Source organism: Macroventuria anomochaeta (genome assembly GCF_010093625.1).
Source record: "Macroventuria anomochaeta strain CBS 525.71 unplaced genomic scaffold BU25scaffold_2, whole genome shotgun sequence".
Classification (NCBI taxonomy): Eukaryota; Fungi; Ascomycota; class Dothideomycetes; order Pleosporales; family Didymellaceae; genus Macroventuria; species Macroventuria anomochaeta.
Window position 1 is genome coordinate 1,058,611 of NW_022985363.1, and position 25,912 is coordinate 1,084,522.

The window sequence follows — 25,912 nt, forward strand, 5'->3', positions numbered from 1 at the left end:
CTGAGGCACGCCAATAAGCTGTACAAGGAGAAGATTGCACAGGAGAGGCGTGAGCAGAAGTTGAGGGAGAAGGAAGAGCGTGAGCAGCGGAAGGCTGAGAAGGCTCAGGAGGTTGCCGAATGCAAGGCCGAAAAAGAGCGTCAACAGAGGGAGCGCAACACCAAAAAACCTATACAATTGTCCCAAAGAGGCAAGCGCAAGGCCTCAGAGGTTGCAGCACCCAGGAAGAAGCAGAATTGTGGTAGTGCAGCTGCCCGTAGTCGTGCTGCTGCCGCGCCTCGCTCCCCATCCCCTCCGGCAAAATACAACAGCCGCGGCCGCCCAATCAGAGTGCCACAAAAGTTTGAGTGAGGAACTTGTTCATATAGGTCTATAGACTACTCCACCAGAAAATCTCATGATAATAACCATTGTGTGTGGCTCTACAGCCTCATTTTTGGTGGACCTATTTTGGTGGTTCGGCGCATTACGCGAATCCGCGCATTACGCGCACGGACACGGTAAGTGACCGACCGCCGAACCAAAGCAGGATTGACACATGAGTTCGCGCAAACCCTTCTAAAGACACAAGTCTAGACATTTGAAGCCTCAGGACAAGAATACTCGAGCATTCCAAGGTCGTCAAGGATTTGCAAGAACGATATCAAGAATTACAGGATATTCTGCAGTCAGCAGACCTCGTTCGAGATTATGAACAGAAAGGCAAGCTGTTCCTTTGGCAGAGCAATGAACGGCGATACTGACAGCTCTCACAGAGCAAGGAAATCGAACAAACCCAAGTGATTTGCAGCAAGGCTCCCGACAGACTGATGATGGTCAGCCATCGACTCGTCCATATGAGGATGTGTTGCAATCGTGGTCTAGCTCCTCACGCCGCGACTTCGGCGACTCCAGCGAATCTCTCTGTTCCGCGAGAGCCGCTTCAGGACTTCCGCTGCTACCTTTTGAAACAATCACCCTACCGAGGCGTCCCTTTAACTTGTTGATCCCTCCTCCTCCTCCTCCTCCTCCTCCTCCACCACCACCGAAACTTCCGGGACTGCATGCACACTCTATGCCAGCACCCTCTCCTATATAATCTGCTGGCTATTGGACAACTAAAGAGCCACTAGTTGAACGAAATACAGGCAAACCTTCGCTGGTCACTAAATTCGGAGCCGCCATTATGAGGAATAATTGAGAATGATGGCTACATGTCATCGATGTCGGCTCCTACATGAAGCCCAGATGTCATTTCAACGGCTAAACATCCACTCATACTGTTCCTGTATAATGGTTATCAAAATGTACGAACCCCCCCCCCCCCCTCTGAACTTAGAACAGTGATGCAATCAGTACATCTGCACCATGATATAGTCGTGCGGACAAGTTTGTGAGTAGCTATTACCAACTTTGATGCCCTGCATGATGTCTACCAAGCTGTCACAACTGTCAGCCAGACAATCAACAGCCACTTGGAAGCCTTCGCTTCTGTATGATGTAGAGGACTTCAGTAGCGAGCCAGATCCAGCGGGTTCAATACACTTTGGCAAGCCTGTATTTAGTACGTCGGAGATAAGTTTCAAACAGAAATCACCATACAGCGGATGAACACGGGAAAAAGGCTGTGGTAGGAACCTTTATGGGCATTGGAGGACTGACAGCGTTATTAGATGGGCCGGGAGGAGTTTGATGCTGAAGGACCAATGTCATTGTGTCTTTGCAGTACAAGATTGGTAAAAGGGCTCCAAGACACGGAAAGACATGAGGGTCACGAACTCTTACTGAACGTAGACAAATTCCAACGCAATATCGAATGTTTGCTGCCTGAGTGTCTAACGGTCTATCGCCGACGTTCACACTCGATAGCTTGACTTCGACGGCCTAGTGAAGCAGAGAACCTCGTTACATCCACCCAGCCTTGATACTTGCAGGCCGTGTCCATTTGCGGGTGTGATTGGCTGGCTCATACATCGCTCCTGCAGGCTTCAAGGTTGACCCAGCTGTTGGCTCAGTGCGCGCCTTTGAGATGGAGCCGGCTGGGCGTGCAGCAGATATCTTCTTGCTCGGCTGTGTGCTTCTCAAGATATCAGTCTTCCATCATGAAGGCACACTCAAGCGCTTCAAGCATGACCGATCGATAGGCAACTACCCATACCACCTCAACCTGGATAAGCTTGATCCTTAGCTTCCTTGGTCGATGATTGTAAGCCCTAGGAGATATCAACATATCCGAGAAGCGCGATTGATGCTTTCAGAAAAAAATCCTTTTCCAGATGAATCTGTGCGATCAAATGATGGAGGGTGTGAAACAGTCAATATCTAGTGACTGTTGCTGTACATCGTACATAACGAAGCAGCAACACCAGAGGAGATACAAGATCTTCGGCGAGCCTTAAAAGAGAGTGAAATGCGTGCATTTGAACATCATACTGGCTTGCAGAACGCTATCATCACGGTCGAAGCAATGAAGGCCCGAAAGCGAGAGCTTGTAGTCAGTCAACGTTTATTGAAAGTACGGTAAAAGCTAACCCAACACAGAATTTACTCAGACAATCGAAAACAGAAACGATTGATCTTCGCAGAGTTATTGATGTATTGTAGAGGTGTCTTGCCGATTGAATGCCCAGAGTAACAAAGCTCGCAATAAGATGCAACTGGTGCAGTCGAGGCAGAACACTATATGTCAAGCGGAAAAGGCAGAGCTGCTTTTGCTTAAAGAACGAATAGAGGGTTTTGATACCGCCCTGAGCATAGCACACGATCGCGAGTTCGAGGAGCATTTGGGCAGAACAAATGACGCGATGTACGAGAATCACTACCTGGGTGGAACGATGAGATGGTTCGAAGCCAGATGTCAAGATACCCCAAATGATCAGAGCGAGCCGAGGAATCGCACTTTTCGATTCGACCCTAACTCCATGGGACGATTTATGGAGTAAGGAGGCCATGTGTGCCACATGTTTTGGTGCAGTACTCTTGCTTGTTCCAACAAGCGCTTTCTACCCTTGGCTGCACATTAGATACGTCATATAAACAGACCCTGCTGATGGCCTGATGAGAGGCAGATCACAGGACAATAACAACACAATATACTGATTTTACTGCTTTACGCGGTTCCCCCCTGACTTACTGTCCTGAGCAGTTACGCCTTCATTTATTGCATCTACTGCAACACTCCACCAAGATCCATAGCAACAAGCAATATGCTCCTACCAGTACCGACCGAGAGTTTAGAAGACCAAAAAAAATCTCAATGCTTCTGACCCTGGTCTGACACCGAAGCGCAAGCAGTATAACGCCGACGAAGACTTGCTCATCTCCGCGAAGCTTCTAGTCCTCCGCCAGATTCGACACTTGAGTCGCGTTCGCTCACCGAACGCATCAAAGAAATTCTCACATAAGACAAGCTGTTCGAACAACAACATTCCCATGTACTGAAGTCCTCGTCAGATACCCTCGAGATTTCTCTAGAGAGGCGACACACACTCACCATGCGTCTCATGTCATAACAAGAAGACCAAGGTGCATGAAGACAGGACAATGACTTGACAGCTCTACGTGTGGCAGACTTCTTTTGTCAGGTTATGCAGCTGTAAGATGTTTATTGCATAACCACCATATTCGTCTATAGTTGTCGTTTCGTCCTTGTCCCTTTTTTTGTGCATTGATTGATTGGTTTAACGTCCTATCTGAGTCTAAGACTATGGAAGACGATTCGTTGTGCATTAACAGCATGTCATTACCGGAGGTTGTAAATATCAATCGAAAGATGTGTCAGTGGTTGTATCGTTTACGGCGACTGTGCTTGCCGATGAACACGTACAATGCACAATGGATTTTTTGCATAGCTTGCCGCCTGTATGTCCTGTAGAGGAGCCCATGGGATGATTCATTAAGTTATCTACAAGTGTCGAAAAGTCGGGGTATGTGGTATCTCATCGCGTATATAGTCGTCAACGCTTACTTCCCTAACATCATGCATATCCATGCAAATCTTATATCCATGTGTCCAATCTGCCATACCAGGTATCTCAAAGTGAAATATGTCCAAGGAAATTCATTATCTTATACACATCCGTTGCCAGCGTTGGCAGTCTCCTCATTCGACGCCGTATGCAACGCTTGATAGCACCTTAGACGTAGCTGCGACGGCTGTGGCTGTGACGCGAGTGGGAGGTGCGTGGGCTGCGGGAGTGGTGGCCGTGACGGGAGCGGTGAACTTCGCGCTTAACGACCACGCGGTCACGGCTGTCGCGGTGATGACGGGCGACGAGGAGTGCCAATAGGCAGGTGATGAAGAAAAAAATGCAGTTCCTAGGTGTTTATCAATTATGCATTCCATTGCAACGATCAAGCAAACTTACATGATGCCGAACGCAAACGAGGCCTTGAGCATAGCGCATTGTCGGTCGATGTTCAGGCTGTAGCGGTTGCCAGAAATGTTAAAAAGCCCCAGGTCAGCACTGTAGGAGCCGTTTGAAGACCAGTTGGAGCAGTCCGCATCGGTGATACCTCGCAGACAATAGACACCGCCAATGAAAGCGCCGACGAAGAGAAGGTCGATAAAAGCAACGAATTTGGCGGAGTGTCGTGCGCGAGAGTACAGGAATAACGTCCCCATCGCCCATGCTGCTCCTAGTACTGAGACTATGAAGAGCACCAGGATCGATCGCGGCGTAAGCAGGTTGCGGTCATCGTACCACGAGACGAACCAAGCGAGCATGCCCAGCGTGGGAATCAGCGTGACGATCTGGAAGATGCGCCAGAAAACGAATGAAAGCCCGGAAATCGACATTTTGGCGGTTCCTCGCTGCTCGCTGTCGCTGCTCGAAGCCGAGTCGTGCAGAATAATGGCGTTGTTATAGTCTTTGTTGTGGATCGCGAATAGTCGTTGTAGTGCTGTGTAAGACCCAAAGCAGCTGCGATGCTCCAAGAGGAAGTGCGACGCTTCAAGAGAAGGTGGAAGACGGCTGCGCGCAGAAGAACGTGGGACAGCGCAAGTTTTTAAGGCAGCGTCCAGGATGCAGCTTGTTAGAGCGTGCAGTCGCGAGTAACAACGCAGCAGTGCAGGAACGACTCGTGATGAAAAGCAGCGTGACGTATGGGTCGGCTGTCAGGAGCTTTTACATGATAGTCAGCGAATGCGGGGAGGTTGGTGTTAGCCTTCGAGCAGCCACACCCCAGCCTCCTGCCCTCTACACCTGTTTTTTGCATCGTCAGTGTACGAATCGACGACATGGGCCAAGGACTTCAGTCGTTGCGACATTGGACGAAAATTGCGCCGTTCAATTTCGGTGCAGGTTCTGTGGCCGTGGATGCCTCCCTACCACGACATCCTTGTTGATGAAGCTGCCTTGGTCGAACCGGTCCTTTCAAACTTCTTCGACTTACTAACAACAACAACAACAACAACACCAACAACGTCTACGTCAACATGTTCTTCATCGCGCGACACTTCCAAAAGCGACATTATCTGGCAGCTTTATGTAGTGAAGCTGAAATGATGAACTCCGCGCAGAGGGCTTCTGTCGATCAGCACTGACCAGCTGACGCTGTTGGTTCCAGCCTCCTAAGACCTGTAAAACACATGCGGCACAGGCACGAGCTGCACCGCCGTTCTTCCATCAATGAACCGAACATCTCATCTCGTCTGCAGGGTGATGGGATTGCTGACGCCCAGGATCACACGATTCGGCCATCCCTTATCACCGCTTGGACTTCTCTGCCATCCTCTTCTGGGCAGCTTGCTTCTCCGGATTTTCAAACCTGACACTCACGTTCTCAGTGTTGCACTGCATCGATCTCGCCGAGGGCATGATCTCCTGGTGGAGGAAGATCTATCATTCGCTTGGTCAAAAAGAAAACAAAACGGTAAGAAAGCGGTGGACGAGCTGGTTCCTTATCAGCAACACCGTAGACACGGTCCACCATACCCCGTTTGGGACGTTTTGATCTCCACACAACCTGACGGGCGGGACCTCCGGACCAGGGTCTTCGAGAACGAGAACCTATATGGATTCGAGAGTTTACGGCTGTGGTGTATCGGGCGCTCTGTCTTTTTCCATCCCCTGAGTTTCCGTTTCTGCATGTGTATACTTCCTTTCTTCTTTTTTTCTCTATTCTTCGATTCGTAAACGTCCTTCTCGAACCCATTCGTACGCTCACTTGCTCGACCTTCCGTTTGCAGCAGCCTCAATCGCATCATGTACAGCTAGGCCAAAATACAGCAGTCCGAGCCTCCGGCGACCCCTCACCAAGTTTGTGCTTATTGCCTGTACCACTGTACCTCATGCATTGACCAATTCGCTCTGGTCAAATCAACAAGATTCAACCTTGATCGCTAGGATCGACCTGTACCGAACCCAGCCTGCACGCTTGCCAAGCGCATTTGCATTGGCCAACCTTGGAGTAGAAGATGTCGGCAAGAGGAGCTCGCAGTCGGAAAGTCCAGCAGAAAGATATTCAGAAGAAAGAAAAGAAAGTCGCAGTACAGGGAAAAGCTCCAGAGATACACGATACCTTTGCCGACTGGCGAGCTACGCCGAGTAGCAACGGATCCCGAAATACTGGACTCTCCCGGTCCGTTAGCAACCTAAGTCATGGAACTTCGCACAGCAGTGGGACAAACGGCAGTGGCAACCGACAATATCTGAACACTGTCTACTCATACGAATCATCAAGTCATGGCAGGACGCCAAAGAGCTCTGCAAGCGGCGCAGCTTCGGTCTCAGACCACTCAGCCAAAGGCAAAGAGAAGACGAAGTTCCAGGCAAACGGGAAAGAAACGAAGGCGCCTCGAGGGCGAGGCGGAGGAGTTCCAATCAAAATGACAATCGTGCCATCACCTGCGCCTCCGCCGTCTCGAACCGAGTCACCTGCTCCACATCTTCCAAGCCACAGAAAGCTTTGGCTGGACTTCAAGATCTGGGACGGTAGCAAAGAAGAGATGCGCCCCTACGGTGGCTTTGCCTTCGTGAGTCGACATGACGTCTCTGTTCGGGGGCTTATCTGACGCGATATAGGATGAAGATATGCACAATGGTAGCGTGTTGATCTACTTCAAGGAGGAGCAACTGGACGAGGATCATCCGGTGCCTTCAATACGCGCCGAACTGGATGTCCTTCAGGGCTCAGGGTCAAGTTGGTTGACTAATGCGCTTATGATGGGCCGTCTCGACGAAGACGAGGATGACTGGGCATTAACAGCCGCTGATGAGTTCATGATGCCATCACAGCAGTACGCGCACGAAGCGAGGATGCTTGGTCCAACTGCACTCAGTGGGATGTCACCGCCGCCGCTAGACATAGACCGTGTTTCTTCGAGAGCAGCGTCCAGAGATACCTCTCGAACTCCGCAAAATCAGGCAATCGGCAGGGAGCGCTCACCATCGTCAACCCTCCTTCGGCAAAACAATCAACGCAACCCTACACATGAAATCTGGTTCACAGCCCCATCAGAGCTCAGGACCGTACAAGCACAACGACTACATCACGTCGCCATTAGAAACTTCCTTGCAATTCTACATGGCAAGCCAATCGTAGGTGCTGACGCGTTCGACATGCTCAGCACCCTCCAAATGCAGATACAAGTCATGTACGATCTTGACACCGGCAACCAATCACCTACCACACCGGCAGAGCGCAGTGTGCAAATGATCACCAACTATCTAGGAAAGTACGAGATCGACAATGTGCGCAATGATATCAAGCATGCATTGGCACTTCTGGCATGGGCGGAACAGGATAGTGTGAGATGGTGGCAGGGGTATCTGGAATGCTTCACACACCTTGCCGGATCAATAACACCACAGATTGAAGAAACCTCGGAATTCAAGCGGCTTTCGATCGTGACAAGACGGAACCTTGGAATCGCTGCAAAGACTTTACAACTCCGGGTCATGGAAGCGGAGGAGAAATTGGCCAATTTCGACTTTGCTGATCTATGGAACGACAATCCGAAGCTCATAAATGGTCCTGTTCACCAAAGCTATCAAGCTTTCCGGCAGTTCCTGGTCAACCATTATGGACACATCTACGGCACCTGGCCGCCGCCTTCACAAAGTACCTGGCTCAATCGCAAGACCGTCCTCGCAATGCAGAACGACTTTGGGTCTCTATACGACTACCTCGTGAACCGCGACGTGTACTGGAACCCACGAGAAGAGCGCGCAAGCAGGAAGTGGGAGATGCAACATCGGAAGACCGATGAGTTTGAAGCAGATCTGCCGGAGCTTGGTATGACCGACATGCTTGTGATGTATGACGCAAAAGCTGGATACGCACACATACCGCATCCTTATCCGTTACTGCCACGAGAAGTCTCGAAGTCTGCGAAGGAGAAAGAGAGGAAACGCTTTTTCTCGTCGCTGAAGAAGGACAAAACGAAAGATGTGACAAAAGATGCCAAAGCACATCTACAACTATCGATTGTATTTAGCGACGCTACGAACATCGATAAGCTGGATGTGAACTTCAATGGTAAGAGAACCACCTCATCTTTATTTTGGTTTGCTAATAAACTTTCAGGGTCTACATTGATTGACAAATTCGAGCGATTCGAGCTCACCACCGACCTCAAGAATATCACACTACGCGAAGCCCGTCTCGGCCGCTGGGTCCTCCTCTACGGTATCCTGCAAGTCCTCTCCACCCTCTCCGTCGACGTCCAAGGGCTCAAGCACACCGAAGGCGTGCGCTACTTCCTTTGCACCGACCTCAAGCGCTGCCCCGAATGGGTAACAAACGGCCAAACCGACTTCTTCGAAGCCAGCCAACAACGCTCCTGGTGCTGGCAGCGCGCCTGGGATCCAACACCTATCCGCAATGCGCCTGTCGAGCTCGAAGCTACGAGCTCTCCAGACCGACATGTCGCACCACAGGAACGCTCTCGTTCCAACACGCAGACACGCAACGCCGAAAACACACCTGCCAACACCCCGCCGCCACAACGCCCGCTCCCGCCAGCCCCGCTAGACTTTGAAGGCGCAACACTAATGCAGAACGACATCGCACGTATCAGCGAAAAAATCGACACGCTCTCTGTGTCGCACAACGCGTCGCGCATGTTACGCCAGGAGTACGAGCGCCGCCGCGAAAACGAGAAAGTGATGGCTGGAGAATTCAAGTCCCCACGCATCAACGATGTAGGAGTGGATTACAGACATCTGCGCACGGACGAATCATACCGTCTTGCTGAGAGCGAGTACGCGAACCGTCCTCTACCGCCGGTATCAGGCGAGCGGGAGCTATATGCCAACAGACCGCTTCCGCCGCCGAGCAGTCCGCTCAGGAGTCCGGTGTTGAGTGGTGTTGGTACGGATCTAGGGGGTTATCCGTTCAGTGCTGCGGAGATGGGGTTCCCGTCGCCTCCTAGGTATAAAGTAGGAGCGAGGGAGAGAAGTGGGAGTAGACCGCCGGGATATGGAAGTGAGGTTCTGGTTGGGCTGGGGAGGGAGAGGAGTGCGACTAAGCCGCCTGGGTATGAAGAGAGAGGAGCGAGGAGGGAGAGGGGCGTGTATGAGAGGAGAGGGTGACAGTGAACAGATTGTGCCCTGGAGCAAGGAAACTTGTGGTCGTCTCGAAGAAGATTGGAGTGTCAGCGGTAATCGGTAAAAAAAAAAAGTTGCCGGCATTCTGTGAGCCAGTAAGGCGTTCTTGACGTTCAACAACCAGATCTCGCGTTCATGTATGTATTAGCATTACTCTTCTTCCCTATCACCTACTGTCTACAAAGGTACATTGAAGGGGCGTGCGTAAGTCTACGGCTTCGGACCGATTCTAGACGAACGGTCAATCTGCACACAGGAATGACAGTAGAGAACAGAGGCTGGTAGCTTGTCAAGCTCGTTATGGTGTGCACTGCGGTGGTACGAGAGAGGTGAAGATGGGAATAAGTGTTCATTTCCAAGATGTGATGCACGCCGAATGCATCGGCTCACCTGCCATTGCTACGATACAACACATTTGCATCGTGTTGTGGCTTCAACTCAGAAAGCTCGATTCGAGCAATCGAGCTCGGGCCTTGGTACTTCTAGACCAGATGCGTGTGCAATATCAGGCTTTAAAGTGTTGTAAATAGAGGCAAAGCCTGGACGTCAAAATGGATCTGGAAGGGCCAATACTTCCAGTGACCTTCGCGTGCAAAGGTAGTAGGCTCCCGATGTGGCCAGTCAAGTCAAATTGAGTGCTGAACAGTTGACATTCAGGTTAGCCCTCCGCGTCGCTCACGAAGCAGAGCCAGATGGGGCGGCGGCGGGAAGACCCCATGGGGCAGGGATCCAGCGCTGTGGATGCTGCGACCACTCATCAACGTCGTCGTACTAGTACTGTTGAGGCTGGAAACCGCCCATCTGTGCCTGCTGGGCCGCTGCCATAGCCTGAGCGTGCTCTTGCTGCCGTTGAGGGAGGTCGTTGAACCAGGGGTGCTGTAGCGAAGCTGTTGCTGAGACGCGCATCTCGGGTCGGAGCTGGAGCATGCTGTTCAGTAGGTTGAGCCCGACTTGATCGACTTGTGGCAAGATGAGCCGCAGGTCCTGGGTTGCATAGACGGGAAAGTTGCCCTTGTACTCGGGAAACTGCGAGATGCCTGGCCACGAGCGCTCCGAGGGTGTGCCCATCAATCTGAAGATCTTCTGCAACTGGTCCTCGTTTGTTGTGCCTGGGAAGAGTGGGCGCCCAGTGTACATCTCAGCCATGATGCAGCCTGCAGACCAGATGTCGATGCTTGTGTTGTATGTGCGACTCCCCAGAAGCACGTCTGGTGCACGGTACCAGAGGGTCACGACCTCGTTGGAGAAGGTGTTGACGGGGATGCCGAATGCGCGCGCGAGACCGAAGTCGGCCAGCTTCAACTGCCCTCTGTTGTTGATCAACAGGTTCTGCGGCTTGAGATCGCGGTGCAGGACGCGGTTGTCGTGGCAGAAGGCGATGCCGCGCATCAGCTGGTACATGAACGACTTGATGGTGGGGGGGTCGAGGGCGCCGCGGTCGCCGCGCGAGTCCATGTAGCGCTTCAAGTCCTTGTCCATGAACTCGAAGACGAGCATGAGCTTGTTCTCGGTGTGGATAACATCGTGCAACAGGACAATGTTCTCGTGGCGCAGCTCCTTCATAAGGGAGATCTCGCGGATGGCCGTTGAGGGGGTGCCCTCCTCCGAGTCGAGGTGGATCTCCTTGAGCGCCACCAGCTCGCCCGTCTGGCGGTTGCGGCCCTTGAACACCTGCTAGTCGTCAGTTTCGGGCGCACGTACTCTGCGTGTTTGTCTATGTGTACCGTCGCATAGGTGCCCTCGCCGAGCTTCTCGAGCTGCTGGAAGCTGCTGGGGTTTCTTCTAGAATCCATCCTTTGCTGTACGGCCTCGCCGTCGCCAAGATTGCGCACAGAGATCGACGATTCAGTGCGGAAGGGGACAGCAAAGGCGCCAGCGATGGCCGGCTTGAGGCTGCCGGGCGGTGGGCGATCGGTGTACTTCCAAAGTTCGGCGCCCGCAGTCGTTATTTGGCTGGCAATGCGCAGAAGCGGCGGCGGCGGCGGCGGCGAGGTCGAGCGGGCAGGGGCAGGGGCAGAGAACGCCGTGGTGAACGTTGGTGCTTAAAGATGGGTGGAGGGGTACAAATAGCGGTGATCAGCGACGGCCAGCGGTGTTGTGGGTACTGTGTTCAAGGACATGAGTCGCTGTCGACTGAGGTACATGGGGCGGCCAGGGCGGGCAGGGCCGGCGCCTACTGTCCTCGGAAGCCGATTCGACCCTTCTATCAATACAAGCACCGTGCCTGCATTGCGAATCAGGAGCAAGAAAGAATATCTTGCTGTAAATGGGATGGAACTGCCGCAAATATATACTGTCCAGTCAGATGGCTGGAAATGAAAACACCGCATATGCATACAACAGGTCCCTCATCTGGCGCCCTACAACCAAACAAGGAACAAGACAAACGCGCAGCGCTCGGTCCCCTCTATACAACCGCACTACCTCTTCTCTACAAGCAGCAAGTGCATGGCGAGGTAGGCGAGGACGACGAAGGCGCCAGCAAACACACCCAGTCCAATGCAGTCCTTCCACAGCGCCATCACGTCGAAACCGAATGAGCTCAAAATCGCTGATCCGGGAACTTCGATGTCGATGCCGTACTTGTGATCGACAAGCGAGAGATACTTCACCTCATTGACGATGAGGCCTTCGAATGCGTAGTGGAAGATGGACAGCTACCAGACTGTTAGCACCACGTGTGAATAGGGGGGATCATCAGACTCACTGATTGCAGCCACTTCGCAAGCGGCGGAATACTCTCCTTGTTCAAGAAGAAGCCGGAGAAGAGCAGGCTGAAGAGCATCACAAGAACACCAACCAAGTTCGCCACACCAGAGTTGCGGAACATGGTGCCAATGAACAAGAAGATGGCGGCCGCTGAAAGGTTGAAGAGGACCAGGAAAAGGATGAACTTCAGAAAGTTGGGCCAGGCGGGGATGAGGCCTGTCATCGGGTAGACGATGATGCCAAGAATGATGGGCGGCAGAAGACGCAGCGGGATGATGTCGAAGAGCACCTTGGCCGCAAAGTACGATGGTGGGGAGTAGTAGCCTTTAGCACGCTCACGCGTGAAGAGAAGCCTTTCAGGAGCGAAGACGGTAAGGATGGTCAGACTGCTGAACGCAAAGAGCGCCAGCACGAAGACGAAGAGACCAAGACGGTTCTGGAAACCCTTGATGTCATCTGTAAGACCGTAGAAGAGGAAGCCGAGGAAGACTGCAAGCACGATGGCAATAGCGTAATGAGTGAGCATTAGCATCGGGTTGCGGTACAGGTTGCGCCAGGTACGTCTTGCCAAGATCAGGAACTGACCAAGCAGGCCAACCTTGCGATATCCCTTGAGCTTGCCAGCTGCGATGAAACCGTTCGCTTCCGCGTGACCATTCGCACTGTTCGCTTCGTTCGCGCTTGCGACAGACTTGGAAATGTCTTCGTGGATGCCAGCTGCGATGTCTGATGTTACGTATGCAGTAATGAGGGCGTCCAAGTTCGTTCCTGTGCCACCATCGGCAGGGGGAGGAAGCTCATCAAGATCATCGAGGATCTGTGCCGGCGGTGCACCTTGTTGACGTGAAAGTTTTAGCCATTGTGCTTTGGCAGCTTCTTGACGATCGTAGGGACCTTCATCGTCGGTCTTGGGGGACTGCGTACCGTCTACAGGAGCAGAGCTCTTCTTTCTTGTGAAGAGCTCGCGTTCCTGCTGCTGTTTGATTGACGTCCGCCGCTTGCCCTTAGGTCGGATACTGGAGTTCGCTGGGCTCGTAGCTAGCTCGCTCGCGCTCATGTTGGTAACACTCGGTATGGACTTGACTGCAATCGCACTGCTCGCGCTGGTGTTGATGCCGTCTCTGGTGAAAAGCGAGCTGTCCACATCAATTGGACGGTGGACGGCGCTAGCGTGCATGGTGAGGTCGACCAGGTAGTCCGCAATGTTGAAACCGGGTGGGCAAGTGTAGCCAATATTATCGAAGTAAGCCTGGCAGCTGCCAAACGGTCCAGAATACACAGCTCTACCCTTTGCAAGCAGAACCAGTTGGTCAAAAAGCGCAACTATGTTGGATCTCGGCTGATGGATGGTAAAGACAACGGTCCTGTTGTAGTTCTTGACCAAGGAGGCGAGACACTCGATGACATTGAACGCATTGAACGCGTCCAAACCACTGGTAGGTTCGTCCAGGAACAGAATGCTGGGGGAAGTTACAAGTTCGCAAGCAATACCAACGCGGCGTTTCTCTCCACCAGAGATGCCACGACCGGTCTCTTCAGAGCCAATCGGCTGGTTGCGAATGTGGTAGATTCCGAGCTGACGTTCGACGTCTTCGACCTTCTGTTCCTTGTAGGCGCGACTCATTTCCTTGGGCAGACGAAGTAAGGCAGAATCGAGGATCGTCTCGTGAACGGTGAGCGTAGGCAGTAGAGTGTCTTCCTGGTCGACGAAGCCAATGACATTCCTGAACTCTTCGTCACGGATCTTCTCACCATTCAGGTAGAAGTCGCCGCTGGCTGCGCCAATCTTGTTCTTACGGGCCAGGATGTCCAGGAAAGTGGTCTTACCGGCACCTGAAGCTCCCATAATGGCCAGCAGCTCACCAGGATGGACTGCACCAGAGATGCCTGACAGGATCTGCTTGCCCTTGAGGTTGTAGCCAACATTCTCAAACATCAAAGCAGCCGGTTTGTGGTCTGCGAGAAGTTTGGCATTGTCGTCCTCCTCGTCATCAGAAAGGTGAATAGCACCGTACTTGTTCCTCTCTGCGCGGTGGGTGAGGTACCAAATGGCAAGGATCGCAGCAACGATGAAAAGAGCGACAGCGGCTATGACTCCAGCGATCAAAGGCGTGTTGATCTTCTTGATAGGTCGCTCGTATCCAGGGACCTGGTTTCTGTACAGACACTCCCCTGTGTCGCACTTAAGCAGGATGCTCTCGTCGCCGAAAATGCTGGAGATGAGGTCGTTCATGGCGGGCTCCGAGAAAGAGCTGCCAGACTCGCCACTCCTCTCAGAAGCAATGGACTTGAACTCCGCGGGGCCTCGAATCGATTCCTTCAAGAAGTCCCCAATGTCAATAGAGCCAGCCTCTCCGCAAAGCATCCTGTCCGGTACGCAAGCACACTCAATGTTCTCGCATCGATATCGGGTAGTGTTACGGTCGGACTCGGCTGTCCAGTCGGAGGAACATGTATCGAGAGCGCAGTAGAAAGATTCTCGCTGGTCAACCCAGACTACAGTCATTAGCTTGGTGATAGTCACACTGGGGTGACCGTGAGCTTACATTGGAAATTACATTCTTCCGTCTCAGCGTTACATGAGAAGGTGGCTTGTGGCTTCTTCTCCTTCAATTGATCCAAGATCTTCTTGTTGGTAATGTCGCAGATCTGGAAGTTCTCCTTGACCAGTTGTCCATCCTTGTAGCAGACGCCACCTTCGCCTTCAGGCATCATGGCATTACAAGCGTCGTTCGTTTGACACACGTTGCAGTTGATGCCAGCCCAACCATCATCACATTGGCATTCCTTCTCGCTTCCTCTCGGTGACCTATCTTTGCCTTTGGGTAGAGAGCCGCACAGCGGCTCCGAACAGTCTTCTCCTCCGAATCCAGGCGGGCAGCTACAGCGCCCGTTGGCCTTGCTGCATTCAGCGAACTGCTGGCACTTGAAGTCCTCAAGATTGCAGTTGAAGCATGGCGGGCAACCATCAGGACGGTCGCCGTAGATGGAGAAGAGTGAATCGGGCGCTTCAGCAACGGAGTAATTCGCGTAGGTCTTGTATGCCATAGATGGCCCCGCCAGACTCAGCAGAGTCACCAGCGAGGTCATCCATGGTGTTGGGCGCATCGTGTATGCAAGTGGCGCGGCGGCCTGATAGCTCCACTCGAGCTTGTGCCGAGCTCTGTATCGTTGATAGCGTCAAGCAGTCCTCAAGACGCTGTGCTTTCAGATGGAAGGGACGACAGTGAACAGCGCAAGAGCCTAAAAATCCACAGAAGTGCAGACGCAAAGGGTGAAGGGACAGTCAAAGGTGGCCAGACGCAGGTGACGGCTGTGCTATCGTCCTCGAATGACGCTTGCTAGCACCGTGCACCTTGGAGGCTGGGCGCGCGGGAAGATGAACTAGCAACCGAGGCAAGCGCAACCGGGATAGCTCGCGCTTCATCATCAATCGAGTGTTGTGGCACCTGCAGGGGCTCATAGAGGTACTTGACGATCGCACTGCGCTCGTTCAGAACACTGTCAATCGAGTGGGCGATTTTTTGCGAAGATGCATCGTTTAGAGGCACGCGATCATCTGGAGAAGCTCCGCGGGCCTGACTCAACCTGCTACCGACATTAGCGCAAGGTACGTTCGCTCCACCATATGCGCCCTATGCCACTCGAAGTCATTATATGATCTGGCCGGCTGCACGAACGGAGAGAAGAAACTCGTCTCTCAAGGTCTCGAGTATCGTCGCTTCCATACTTCTTCCATCGCATCAATATTCACCATGGTCAAGATCACAGAGTTCGCAGTTGAGTCTGTACGTCCCCCGCATTTACCCTCGATGACAAGTCAGGCTAACGATCATGCACAGTGGATGGACGCCTATGAGCATCACTGCAAATACAACATTGCAGAAACATGCTGCGCCTCCGTCTCGATCGATCAGCTGCGCGAATTGTCCGAGGACAAGACAACAGAGGTCTTGAAGACAGATCGAGTACTCACTTATGGCGCTATCCGAGGCGCCGAAGACCTGAGGAACAACCTGGCTCGACTATACTCAGCCAAGGTCACTTCACCTCTCAGCCCGGACAACATCCTCACTACTCCTGGTGCTATTCAGGCGAACTACCTGACCGCGTACTCCCTGGTTGGCGAAGGCGATCATGTCATCTGCCAATTCCCCACCTACCAGTCGTTGTACGATGTACCGAAGTCGCTGGGTGCAGAGGTCGATCTCTGGAAGGCTCAGCCAGAAAAGAGCTGGATACCAGACTTGGAAGAACTCAAGTCACTCATCAAGCCCAACACAAAGCTGATCGTCATAAATAATCCCAACAACCCCACTGGAGCCGTTCTGGGTAAGACCTTCCTCGAGCAACTTGTGGAAGTTGCCAAGGAGAAAGAAATTACCATCCTCGGCGACGAAGTCTACCGACCTATCTTCCACTCTATCAGCCCAATCGACAAGGACTTCCCTCCGTCACTACTTTCTATGGGCTATAAGAACGTCATTGTAACAGGCTCCATGTCCAAAGCATACTCGCTGGCTGGTATTCGCGTAGGTTGGATCGCATCACGCAACTCCGAGATTATTGAGAAGATCGCCTCAGCACGGCACTACACAACGATTTCCGTGTCTGGACTCGACGAACAGGTGGCAGCATATGCCCTCAGCCCAGCCACTGTACACGGTCTGCTAGCTCGCAACATTCAGCTTGCAAAAACGAATCTAGCGCTTCTTGAGAAGTTTGTGATCAAGAACGAGGATGAGTGCGAGTGGGTCAAGCCCGTAGCTGGAACCACAGCGTTCATCAAGTTCCACAGAGACGGCAAGCCGGTGGATTCAGTGGACTTTTGCAAGAAGCTGCTCGAGAAGACGGGTGTGTTATTCGTACCTGGCTCACAAAGCTTTGGTGAGGAGTTCAAGGGCTACGTGAGGGTTGGGTTCGTGAACCAGACGGACGTCATACAAAAGGGTCTTGAAGAGGCGTCGAAATTCGTCAGGAAGAACATCGATGATGTAGGCCTTGCGGAGTAGTGCTGCGCAGATATACAAAATGAAAAAAAATTCAAACAAGGCATCGAGTATATGTCCACGTTCCCACCAATACTATGGGTGTTGCCTGTCGAGTGTCGTCTTGGCCACCTTACGCCCGGTCTAAGCCTCGCGTGGTCTGAAGTCGGCATCGGCTGTGCATGAACTCTACACTTCGGTACAGGCTGTAAGCCACAAGGTTATGCGCTTGATCAGATGTTCTAATCTGAACGTAAAGACAGCCTGATTCCCCTGATGTGATGTATCTGCAAATTGCGAAAGCCACCTGCTTTACATCCCGATATTCACGATGAGTCCACCGACAGCCACAACATCCACCACCTCTCTGGCTGAAAAGCCTGAGGCTCGAAAGTTGACCCGCAGCTTCTCCCTACCTGCAACCACGGAAAAAAGCACGGTCAAGAAAGTGTCATGGCGCGAGAAACTTCGCGCACGACGCGAGCCTTTGGTCCCTGGCAAGGAGAAGTGGCGGGACGGTACCTTGAGTGAAGAGGAGAGATGGAAGGAATGGCACAAGGCCAAAGACGCAGAGAGGATAGCTGGGTAGGTTATTGGAGAGCCTTGCGCATAGCTGAACGCTGATCAGCAAACAGGTCAACGTCTCGATATGCCACCGACTTCTACAGGTCGAAGGGCGGATGGGCGTGGTGGATGGGTGTTGTTGCAGGGTCTTGATTGTTTTTCTTTGCACCATGATATCTCTCCTTGCAACGACCTAGCCATACCCTTTACGTACAAAGTTGATCGAGTTTTCTTTCTATCAACGTTCAGATCTTTGCGACTCACGATGCTGCGATAGACGCTGCTGACGCTCCAAACGCGCTACAGACGTGCTGCATGTTGTGCAATCCACCCGTAATTCCGTGCGCCGGCGCAAACATTCAGAGCTGGACACTCAAAGCTTCGGCGAGCCCGCAACTTCCTTTGCCTTTATATTGTTCTGTTGTTGTGTCGCAGACTTCGTGGAAATTGAGCACCCCACGGGCAATTGGCCATAGCTTCACCTGCCGCCCTACGTCACCGAACGCCTTATTTCCAGCTCTATCCGCACTCCGAAGCCGTTCGACGAGCTGACGAGAGGTTGACGTGCTCGTCAACGAACCGAGGCTATCTAACAATCTCTCCCTCTGTCATTGAGCAATTGACTCCGCTATCCACACCACAATGCGCTCCTTCGCAGCAGCTACACGATCCATTGCGCGCCAGCAGACAACCTGCAGAAGCAGCTTCCAGCGACACACTCTGCCCGCTATCGTATCAAGAGGGTACTCGAGCAAGATGGGTCACAATGTGCCTGCCGTATGTCCTCTATATTTCGTCTCATCTCCGTCTGGACAACAGCAACGAGACCAGCGCTGACGACTCCGCAGCTCAAGGACCCGTCGCTCCTCAAAAGTCAAACGTATGTCAACGGCGAATGGATAGACGCCAAATCCGGCAAGACCTTCGAGATCCACGACCCAGCGACCGGAGAGCTTATCGGCACCCAGCCTGAGATGGACCGCGCCGACACTGAGGCCGCCATTGCTGCCGCTGCAGCTGCTCTGCCCTCGTTCCGCAAGTTGACCGGCCGCGAGCGATCACGACTTTTGCGAAAGTGGTACCAGCTGATGACCGAGAATGCCGACGACCTTGCGACGCTTATCACATGGGAGAACGGAAAACCGTTGGCCGACGCGAAGGGCGAGGTCTCGTATGCGGCGAGCTTCTTCGAGTGGTTCTCTGAGGAGGCACCGAGGGTATACGGTAACACGATCCCCTCGAGCACTGCCACAAACAGGGTGTTCACAGTCAAGGAGCCGGTGGGTGTCTGCGGACTGATCACGCCGTGGAACTTTCCTGCTGCTATGATCACCCGCAAGATTGGCCCCGCTCTGGCGGCTGGCTGCACCGTCGTTGCAAAGTCTCCTGGCGAGACACCGTTCACAGCAGCAGCTCTGGCTGAGCTAGCACACCGTGCAGGTATCCCTAAGGGTGTTGTCAACTTCGTCACAGCTCTGGAGAACACACCTGAAGTTGGCGAGACCATTACAACAAGCAAGACAGTCAAGAAGGTCTCCTTCACAGGCTCTACTGGTGTAGGAAAGCTCTTGATGAAGCAGTCTTCATCGACTCTCAAGAAGCTGTCCTTTGAGCTCGGCGGTAACGCGCCTTTCATTGTCTTCGACGACGCCGACGTCGAGACGGCCGTAGCTGGAGCCATTGCCTCCAAGTTCCGCTCCTCAGGCCAGACTTGCGTGTGCGCCAACAGAATCTACATCCAGTCCGGTATTTACGACCAGTTCGCCGAGAAGTTTACCGAGAAGGTCAAGGGCTTCAAGGTCGGTGCAGGTTTCACTGAGGGTGTAACTCACGGCCCCGTCATCCACGATCGCGCGGCGAAGAAGGTTGACGACCATGTCCAAGATGCTGTTAAGAATGGCGGCAAGGTCCTCATTGGCGGACAGAAACTCCCGGACCTGGGCAGCTCTTTCTACCAGCCCACAGTCATTCGCGACATGACCGCCGACATGCAGCTCGCACATGAGGAGACGTTTGGTCCTGTCGCAGGTCTGTTCAAGTTCGACACCGAAGCCGATGTTGTCGAATTGGCAAACGCAGCGGATGTTGGTCTTGCGGGATATTTCTTCAGCAGGGACATTCAAAGGGTCTACAGGGTCGCTGAGGCCCTAGAGGTCGGCATGGTCGGTGTGAACACGGGGCTGATTTCAGACCCTGCAGCGCCCTTTGGTGGTGTCAAGGAATCCGGTTTCGGCCGTGAGGGCAGTATGCTGGGTATCGAAGAGTATGTGACAACGAAGACGATTACGATAGGCGGGAACGGGCAGCCTCTGCAAGGACAGTAGATGCAAGATGATGTAGCAACGAGAATTGCAAGATACCACTTTCAGCCCGTGGGCCTTCTGCTTGTAAGGGGGGTGGAGGGGAATCTACATTCGTAAGTGCAGGCAGGGTTCTGATGGCCGCGCAACATCTGGTGGTACTTACCAAGCGTACCCAAGGGTTCTGTGAACTTATCTAAGCCACCTCCGTCTTCCACATATCCAACTTTCAACACTCACTTTTCGCTCATTCTTACTGCACAGCATGCATTAATCCCATCGTCGGCATCGCAACACCACCCAGTGCGCCCTTAGAGGCAATCACATCGTCCGTTGCAGCAAATTTTGCGCTTAACGTTGGGATACGTTTATTTGGCAGACCAGGAACCGCTAAAGCAAGACCTACCTGCAGCTGTCAACCTCGTTGCTGAACCATGGCGGCTGACCCAACGCTGGGCGTCCCTAGGACCGGTCCTGCGACAGCCCCTTCCCAGGGGTCAGGAAAAATCCTGTACACACGTCATGCGGCGCAGCCCTCCTCGGTCCAATGCTGTACCAGCACTACGTCGGCTGGCAATCCTATATCATCGGCCTCGGTGGCGCGATATTCCTCGGTCCTGCAGATCTTCGAGTGGAAGTATATGTGAATAGGGGCAGTGATATCGTCGGAGTTCTTCCTACGCTATATCACTACCAGCATTTCATATGTTCCATGCTGCAAACTGGAACAGGCGTCTCCTCGAGCGAACGATCAAAATTACCAAATCCCTCAACATTACTCTGCGGCCACCGATTACATCCCGGAAACAAGCTTGAAAGTTTCAAGGTGTGTCCATCTTGCTTGCTTCATCACAACACCAACGCTCTTGGGCGCATCGACGCAGCTTGGCAACTCTTCAACCGTAAGAGCGCTCAACGCATTTGGGAACCCTTTAGGAACATCTGGTACTATCAGAAAAAGCAGTGGAGAAACATGCTTAATACAATCGAGACCGGAGCAGCGCAAGAGACCAGGTGGGAGTTTGACGAGCTCGACAAAGGCCGGTGTATCACACAAGCAGTCGCAGGTCCAATTCGTTGCAGCGACGTGCTGAAGGAAGCGCACAAGTGCGCCAATATGGCTGCAGGCTGGCACGACAAGTTCACACCAAACACCAAGAGGAATGCCAGATCTCACCGATTTAATTCACCCGTGTGCAGCGACGTACAGAATAGATATTCTCTAGCATCGTGTTGACGACTGTAAGTCACTCTAAGATACCGCAGCCGAACGATGACGCCGCCTCCTTCGATCCCCACAGGTCACGGATATCACTCTTTTAGCGGCAGATACGCGGGCAACCTCCCGCTTGCCACTGACGCTGCAGACGCTCCATGCAAGTCATCTTTGCTGACCAGAAGTTCTATACCAATTTCGGCGGATCAGTATCGTTCGTCCTCCCCAAACACCATCACATCGTCGCCACCGAGAGCTTCCTTACTCGTTCCGCAAGCCCTACGGAAACGAGTTTCTTTCGCGAACAGCGCTGTAGACTACGGATATCGAAAACGCAAACAATTTTGTAGACTCTCGTCTGCTTATCAGCCTGGTAAACATACCTGTCGCGAAGGGTACGAATGATGCAATCCCCATCGCCTCCTTCGTTGCAAGCCGCGAACAGACACTCCCGAAGATCTTACGCTTGATCATGAGAGTGATTCGGACTATGAGTTTTATGAGATTTCAGACGATGAGGATTCGGATGATGATTTCTGGTACGATGAAGATGAAGATGATCTGGGCTCAAAGCATCTGCAAGCAGAAACCCCAAACGCGAAAGACATAGATCTGGACGGATATAGCACGGCAGAAGGCGATGCTGCGATCGACACCAACCCTCTCGCAGCATTCTACGAATCTAGGATCAAACAGCGCCCTCTTAACGATCCAGAGCCCGTCTACATACCTGGACTTTCGCGAGAGCCAGAGCACAATGAAGACATGAGACTCGATAGCGTATCACTCAAGAACCACGTGGAAGGTCTGCCTCTTGACAGCGATCTCGAGAATGTTGCGGAAAGAGTGAAGATTAGCAACACTGGAAGTATCGCCAAGGATTGTCCTGATGGTAAGGAAGCAGTGCAGGCCAACGAGAAAGAGCAGAGAAACTGTAGTATGGCCGGATGTGGAAGCGTTGCACGAAAGTGGGGTGAATAAGCAAGAGGGAAGTTAGCGCCAAGCATATCGGTATCGGTATTTTGATCCTTCATAATTACAAAGCACGTGCTATATGTCAGCACATGGAGTCCGTGGAGTCCGTGGGGTGCCTTACCAACAGCCATCTCTAGATATGATGTTGGGCCTCTCAGTTGAGAGCCTATACATACTAAATCTCAACTCGATCAACATTAAACGTTATCGTGCATAAGTATGGCTGTGATCGCAATTATCTCCTTCACTGCTTTCGCTGCTACGGACACCACCGTCGAAACGCTAAACCAAACCCTCAAGGCTTCTGATGGAACAACCCGTTTCGTCATCGGCTCAAAAGTTCAGGAGCCAAACACCATCCAAATTACCTCTGAGTGGCCCTCCATCCGCTGCCCCACCGACCTGACAACATCACCAGCGTTCGTATCCTTCACGGACGCTATACGCAGCGCTACTTCATCTACACTCACCACCATATTGACCACCCTCGATAAGTCCCCTTTCGCAAATGGCGCAGCTCCAATCGTGGAGTACGTCAAATCTGACTTCCTAGCCAAGGACGTGACGCCCGATTTCGAGAGGAACATCGAGGATGATTTTGCTAGATTTGAGACTATCTATCGGAAGAGGGGGACCATTAAAGAGACAGGGGAAGTCGGTCTGGCAACGGGGTGGGTGGAGGAGCAAGATGGGATGAGGAGTTTCCTGGTGGTGAGAGGGTGGACGGCGATGGAGAGGTTTGAGGAGTCGCTCCAGACGGAGGTCTTTAAAGAGTGCATTCCGATCTTGATGAGCTGGAGTGCGCCTTTCAAGATGGTGAGTGAAGCCGTTAAGTGTGTTGTGGGTTGAACTGATGAATACAGTGGCATGTCGAAAGGAAGGTTGTGAGCGAAGGATCGTGAACCACTCCAGCTGACCTGATAAAAAAAATCAACCCCTGAAGTCTCAGGTCATCAGAGTATTTATCACATCTGACATACCAATCAATCTTGTACTTGTGTTCCATCCGCGTTGAACCTCTTATAATCGTTTTCAAAATTCCTGTGCCACCTCGGCTGGGGCGAAGGGTAAGCTGTACAGCACCCGTCATTGATTCTCGCACAAAGTTATTTTATAGAGCCATGTAATTGTGATTCTGACAACCGACCTCAGTCCTACTTATGAACGAAAGTGCTTTGAGATGAAGGAAATGCACTGAAATGGTGTACAAGTAATGCTATATATACTTCAGTGACATAATAGTACCAAACATCAGGTGGTCAGCACATTTCTTCAATGCTTATAGTATAACGTAAAGCGATTCGTGCAACAGGGCAATCAGCTTCAATCTGTAAACCAGACGCTCTCTTCTCTTTTCTTTCCCATTGCGCTTATTTGCCAAAGGCATGTTGGATCTATATTCCTGGTAGATCATTATGAGTATAAGCCGCAACAAACATGCAACTCCTTGTCGGTCGCCTCATCACTGAAGGAAAGCTCTGATCTCGTGGCTACAAGCGGTTTGCCAGCCAAAGAGAGATGACGGTCTGCAAGACAACTTTGACTGCAAATGGTTACAGCTTTCCTGCAACTGATCGGCTTGTGCATCAGGGCCAGGATATCAATGATGCATAAGGATAACTCGTGCATTGCACACTTGGTCTGTTTCAATCCTCTAGCAACATTCGCCCTGAGTCTTTGAAGAAGCACTCGGCCAAGTCATCAAATCGCAGCCTTCATATCGAGAGTGACTTTGCTCCCGACGTTCCTAGCGCGGCAATCTACTTGGTACCCAGTCATTGGCCTCGCTTAACCGGAAGTAGCATTCGATGTCTCTCCTAGATTGCTCAACCTATGCGGCTGACAGAATCCGTAGCTTTTGTGGAATAGGGTATTTGGAACATCCAGTCGAAATGTCGATGTTTGACGCTTGGCGGGTTTGCAGTACCGATCTGGGGTGCAGCTGCCTGGCCGAAGCTCTATGGCTAGTGTTTCCTTATTGCCATCGAGTGCTTGGTGGTCTTGATGGCCTTGGTCACGGGCCTGAGGATTGACTACAGCCGGTGGTCTGGGACTATATAACTCGTAGGAAATCTGCTTGAATCTGCTCACCGGCATCGAGACAAGCACCCGACAAGCATACAGACAAGCACTAAACCCAGCCAAAGTCAAGATGAAGCTATCCACACCTCTCATTGCTGCCGCAGCGGCATCCTCGGCAACTGCCCACACCATCTTCGTCTCCTTGAATAACGGCGCCGTGGGCGACGGTGTTCGTGTCCCCTCGTACGATGGCGTATGTCCCTGTCTCTTCCCCGTCCATACCGTCACGGGCCATCTTAACTAACGAACTGCAGCCGATTACGGATGTGACCTCCAACGATATCGTCTGCAACGGTGGTCCCAACCCGACCACGCCGACCAACACAGTCATCACCATCCAGGCCGGCTCTTCAGCAACCCTGACATGGCGCCACACCTTGACTTCCGGACCGAGCGATGTCATTGACTCAAGCCACAAGGGTCCTGTGATGGCATACCTGAAAAAGGTGTCAGACGCGAAGACTGATTCTGGGGTTGGGAACGGATGGTTCAAGGTACGTTCGAAATGGATCTTTGAGGCCTTGGCCATTTGAGACTGACGATCAGTCCAGATTGCAGAAGACTCGTTTGACGGCACAAAGTGGGGTGTCGATCGCCTCATCACCAACCAAGGCAAGCAGACCATCACGATCCCCGCCTGTATCGCACCGGGTCAGTACCTGCTCCGTGGTGAGTTGATTGCTCTGCACTCTGCTGGCAGCTACCCTGGTGCGCAGTTCTACATGGAGTGCGCCCAAATCAACATTGTCGCCGGCAGTGCGAGCAAGACACCTGCTACGGTCAGCCTTCCGGGCGCATACAAGGGATCCGACCCAGGCATCACGTACAACCTCTACAATGGACAGAAGGCGTACACGGCTCCTGGACCGGCTGTGTTCACGTGCTAGGCACACATCGAGAAGTGGGTTTAACAGGACTGAATATCAAAGCATTATATACGGATGTCAACAGTTGAATGTTTGCCTGTGTGTGAGGTATCGCCCTACGGGACTAGCGATATGATTGTGTTCTTGACCATCTCATTACCGTGCCCGTGCCCGTGCTGCACGCCATAGCGTTCTGCACGCAAGGCACCCAAACCAGCCACACAAAGATGAAGGTGTAGAGCCACACACAATGATTATTATCGCACGATCTTATGGTGGAGTGTTCTATAGGCCTACTCGACAATATTTTGACATACATATTAATTCTATAGAGTTGCTGTTCTGCTGCTGCAGGTCTTGTTGTGAGAGGGGACCAGCCCATGTCAGGATGACTGATTGATTGATTGATTGATTGGTTTAACGTCCTATCTGAGTCTAAGACTATGGAAGACGAGAGGAGCAGTAGCTCCTCTGGTAATGCAAAGATTTAGTTACATGAGAGTGAGGTCAATGCAGGTACAAGGGATGGTGAGGGCTCAGGCCCAGAGCAGAGATGGTAGAAACAAAAGAAGTACAAAACAAACAAACAAAGGAAAGAACAGATGTTATGGCAACACTATGCCTAGTCTTCTGGTGACTGCCCAAGATGCCACCTCCTTGTGCCAACCTTGGTCCTGCTGAT

The 25,912-nt window shown here is 52.2% G+C and overlaps 8 protein-coding genes across 8 annotated transcripts; 5 read left to right on the forward strand and 3 right to left on the reverse strand.

Annotated features, from left to right (window-relative positions):
* Nucleotides 1–4,305: 4,305 nt before the first annotated feature.
* BU25DRAFT_85308 (uncharacterized protein) lies at nt 4,306–4,921 on the reverse strand. The gene has a single exon (XM_033712171.1). The coding sequence runs from the start codon at nt 4,775–4,777 to the stop codon at nt 4,343–4,345; it is 435 nt and encodes a 144-aa protein (XP_033567076.1). The 5' UTR covers nt 4,778–4,921; the 3' UTR covers nt 4,306–4,342.
* A 1,336-nt stretch (nt 4,922–6,257) lies between these two features.
* BU25DRAFT_85294 (uncharacterized protein) lies at nt 6,258–9,690 on the forward strand. Its single transcript, XM_033712170.1, has 3 exons — nt 6,258–6,955; nt 7,005–8,460; nt 8,509–9,690. The coding sequence occupies exons 1-3, from the start codon at nt 6,398–6,400 to the stop codon at nt 9,513–9,515; spliced, it is 3,021 nt and encodes a 1,006-aa protein (XP_033567077.1). The 5' UTR covers nt 6,258–6,397; the 3' UTR covers nt 9,516–9,690.
* A 611-nt stretch (nt 9,691–10,301) lies between these two features.
* Nucleotides 10,302–11,467, reverse strand: BU25DRAFT_329987 (Pkinase-domain-containing protein; the record flags this gene model as incomplete). Its single annotated transcript, XM_033702340.1, has 2 exons — nt 10,302–11,201; nt 11,255–11,467. Coding segments are annotated over 2 exons (1,113 nt in total), but the record flags the coding sequence as incomplete, so codon positions are not given.
* Nucleotides 11,468–11,636: 169 nt separating this feature from the next.
* On the reverse strand, nt 11,637–15,436 carry BU25DRAFT_85174 (uncharacterized protein). Its single transcript, XM_033712169.1, has 3 exons — nt 14,786–15,436; nt 12,238–14,735; nt 11,637–12,187 (listed from the first exon to the last, which is right to left on the reverse strand). Exons 1-3 carry the CDS (start codon nt 15,345–15,347, stop codon nt 11,951–11,953), a joined length of 3,297 nt encoding a protein of 1,098 aa, XP_033567079.1. The 5' UTR covers nt 15,348–15,436; the 3' UTR covers nt 11,637–11,950.
* Nucleotides 15,437–15,695: 259 nt separating this feature from the next.
* BU25DRAFT_406194 (PLP-dependent transferase) lies at nt 15,696–17,292 on the forward strand. The gene is made up of 2 exons (XM_033705211.1): nt 15,696–16,027; nt 16,082–17,292. Exons 1-2 carry the CDS (start codon nt 15,995–15,997, stop codon nt 17,249–17,251), a joined length of 1,203 nt encoding a protein of 400 aa, XP_033567080.1. The 5' UTR covers nt 15,696–15,994; the 3' UTR covers nt 17,252–17,292.
* A 923-nt stretch (nt 17,293–18,215) lies between these two features.
* On the forward strand, nt 18,216–20,368 carry BU25DRAFT_406196 (succinic semialdehyde dehydrogenase). The gene is made up of 2 exons (XM_033705212.1): nt 18,216–18,568; nt 18,640–20,368. Exons 1-2 carry the CDS (start codon nt 18,434–18,436, stop codon nt 20,113–20,115), a joined length of 1,611 nt encoding a protein of 536 aa, XP_033567081.1. The 5' UTR covers nt 18,216–18,433; the 3' UTR covers nt 20,116–20,368.
* A 2,099-nt stretch (nt 20,369–22,467) lies between these two features.
* BU25DRAFT_406198 (uncharacterized protein) lies at nt 22,468–23,229 on the forward strand. The gene is made up of 2 exons (XM_033705213.1): nt 22,468–23,098; nt 23,146–23,229. The coding sequence occupies exons 1-2, from the start codon at nt 22,502–22,504 to the stop codon at nt 23,182–23,184; spliced, it is 636 nt and encodes a 211-aa protein (XP_033567082.1). The 5' UTR covers nt 22,468–22,501; the 3' UTR covers nt 23,185–23,229.
* A 1,205-nt stretch (nt 23,230–24,434) lies between these two features.
* Nucleotides 24,435–25,251, forward strand: BU25DRAFT_382797 (lytic polysaccharide monooxygenase; the record flags this gene model as incomplete). The annotated part of the gene is made up of 3 exons (XM_033704254.1): nt 24,435–24,557; nt 24,619–24,858; nt 24,916–25,251. The coding sequence occupies 3 exons, from the start codon at nt 24,435–24,437 to the stop codon at nt 25,249–25,251; spliced, it is 699 nt and encodes a 232-aa protein (XP_033567083.1).
* Between the last annotated feature and the right edge of the window lie 661 nt (nt 25,252–25,912).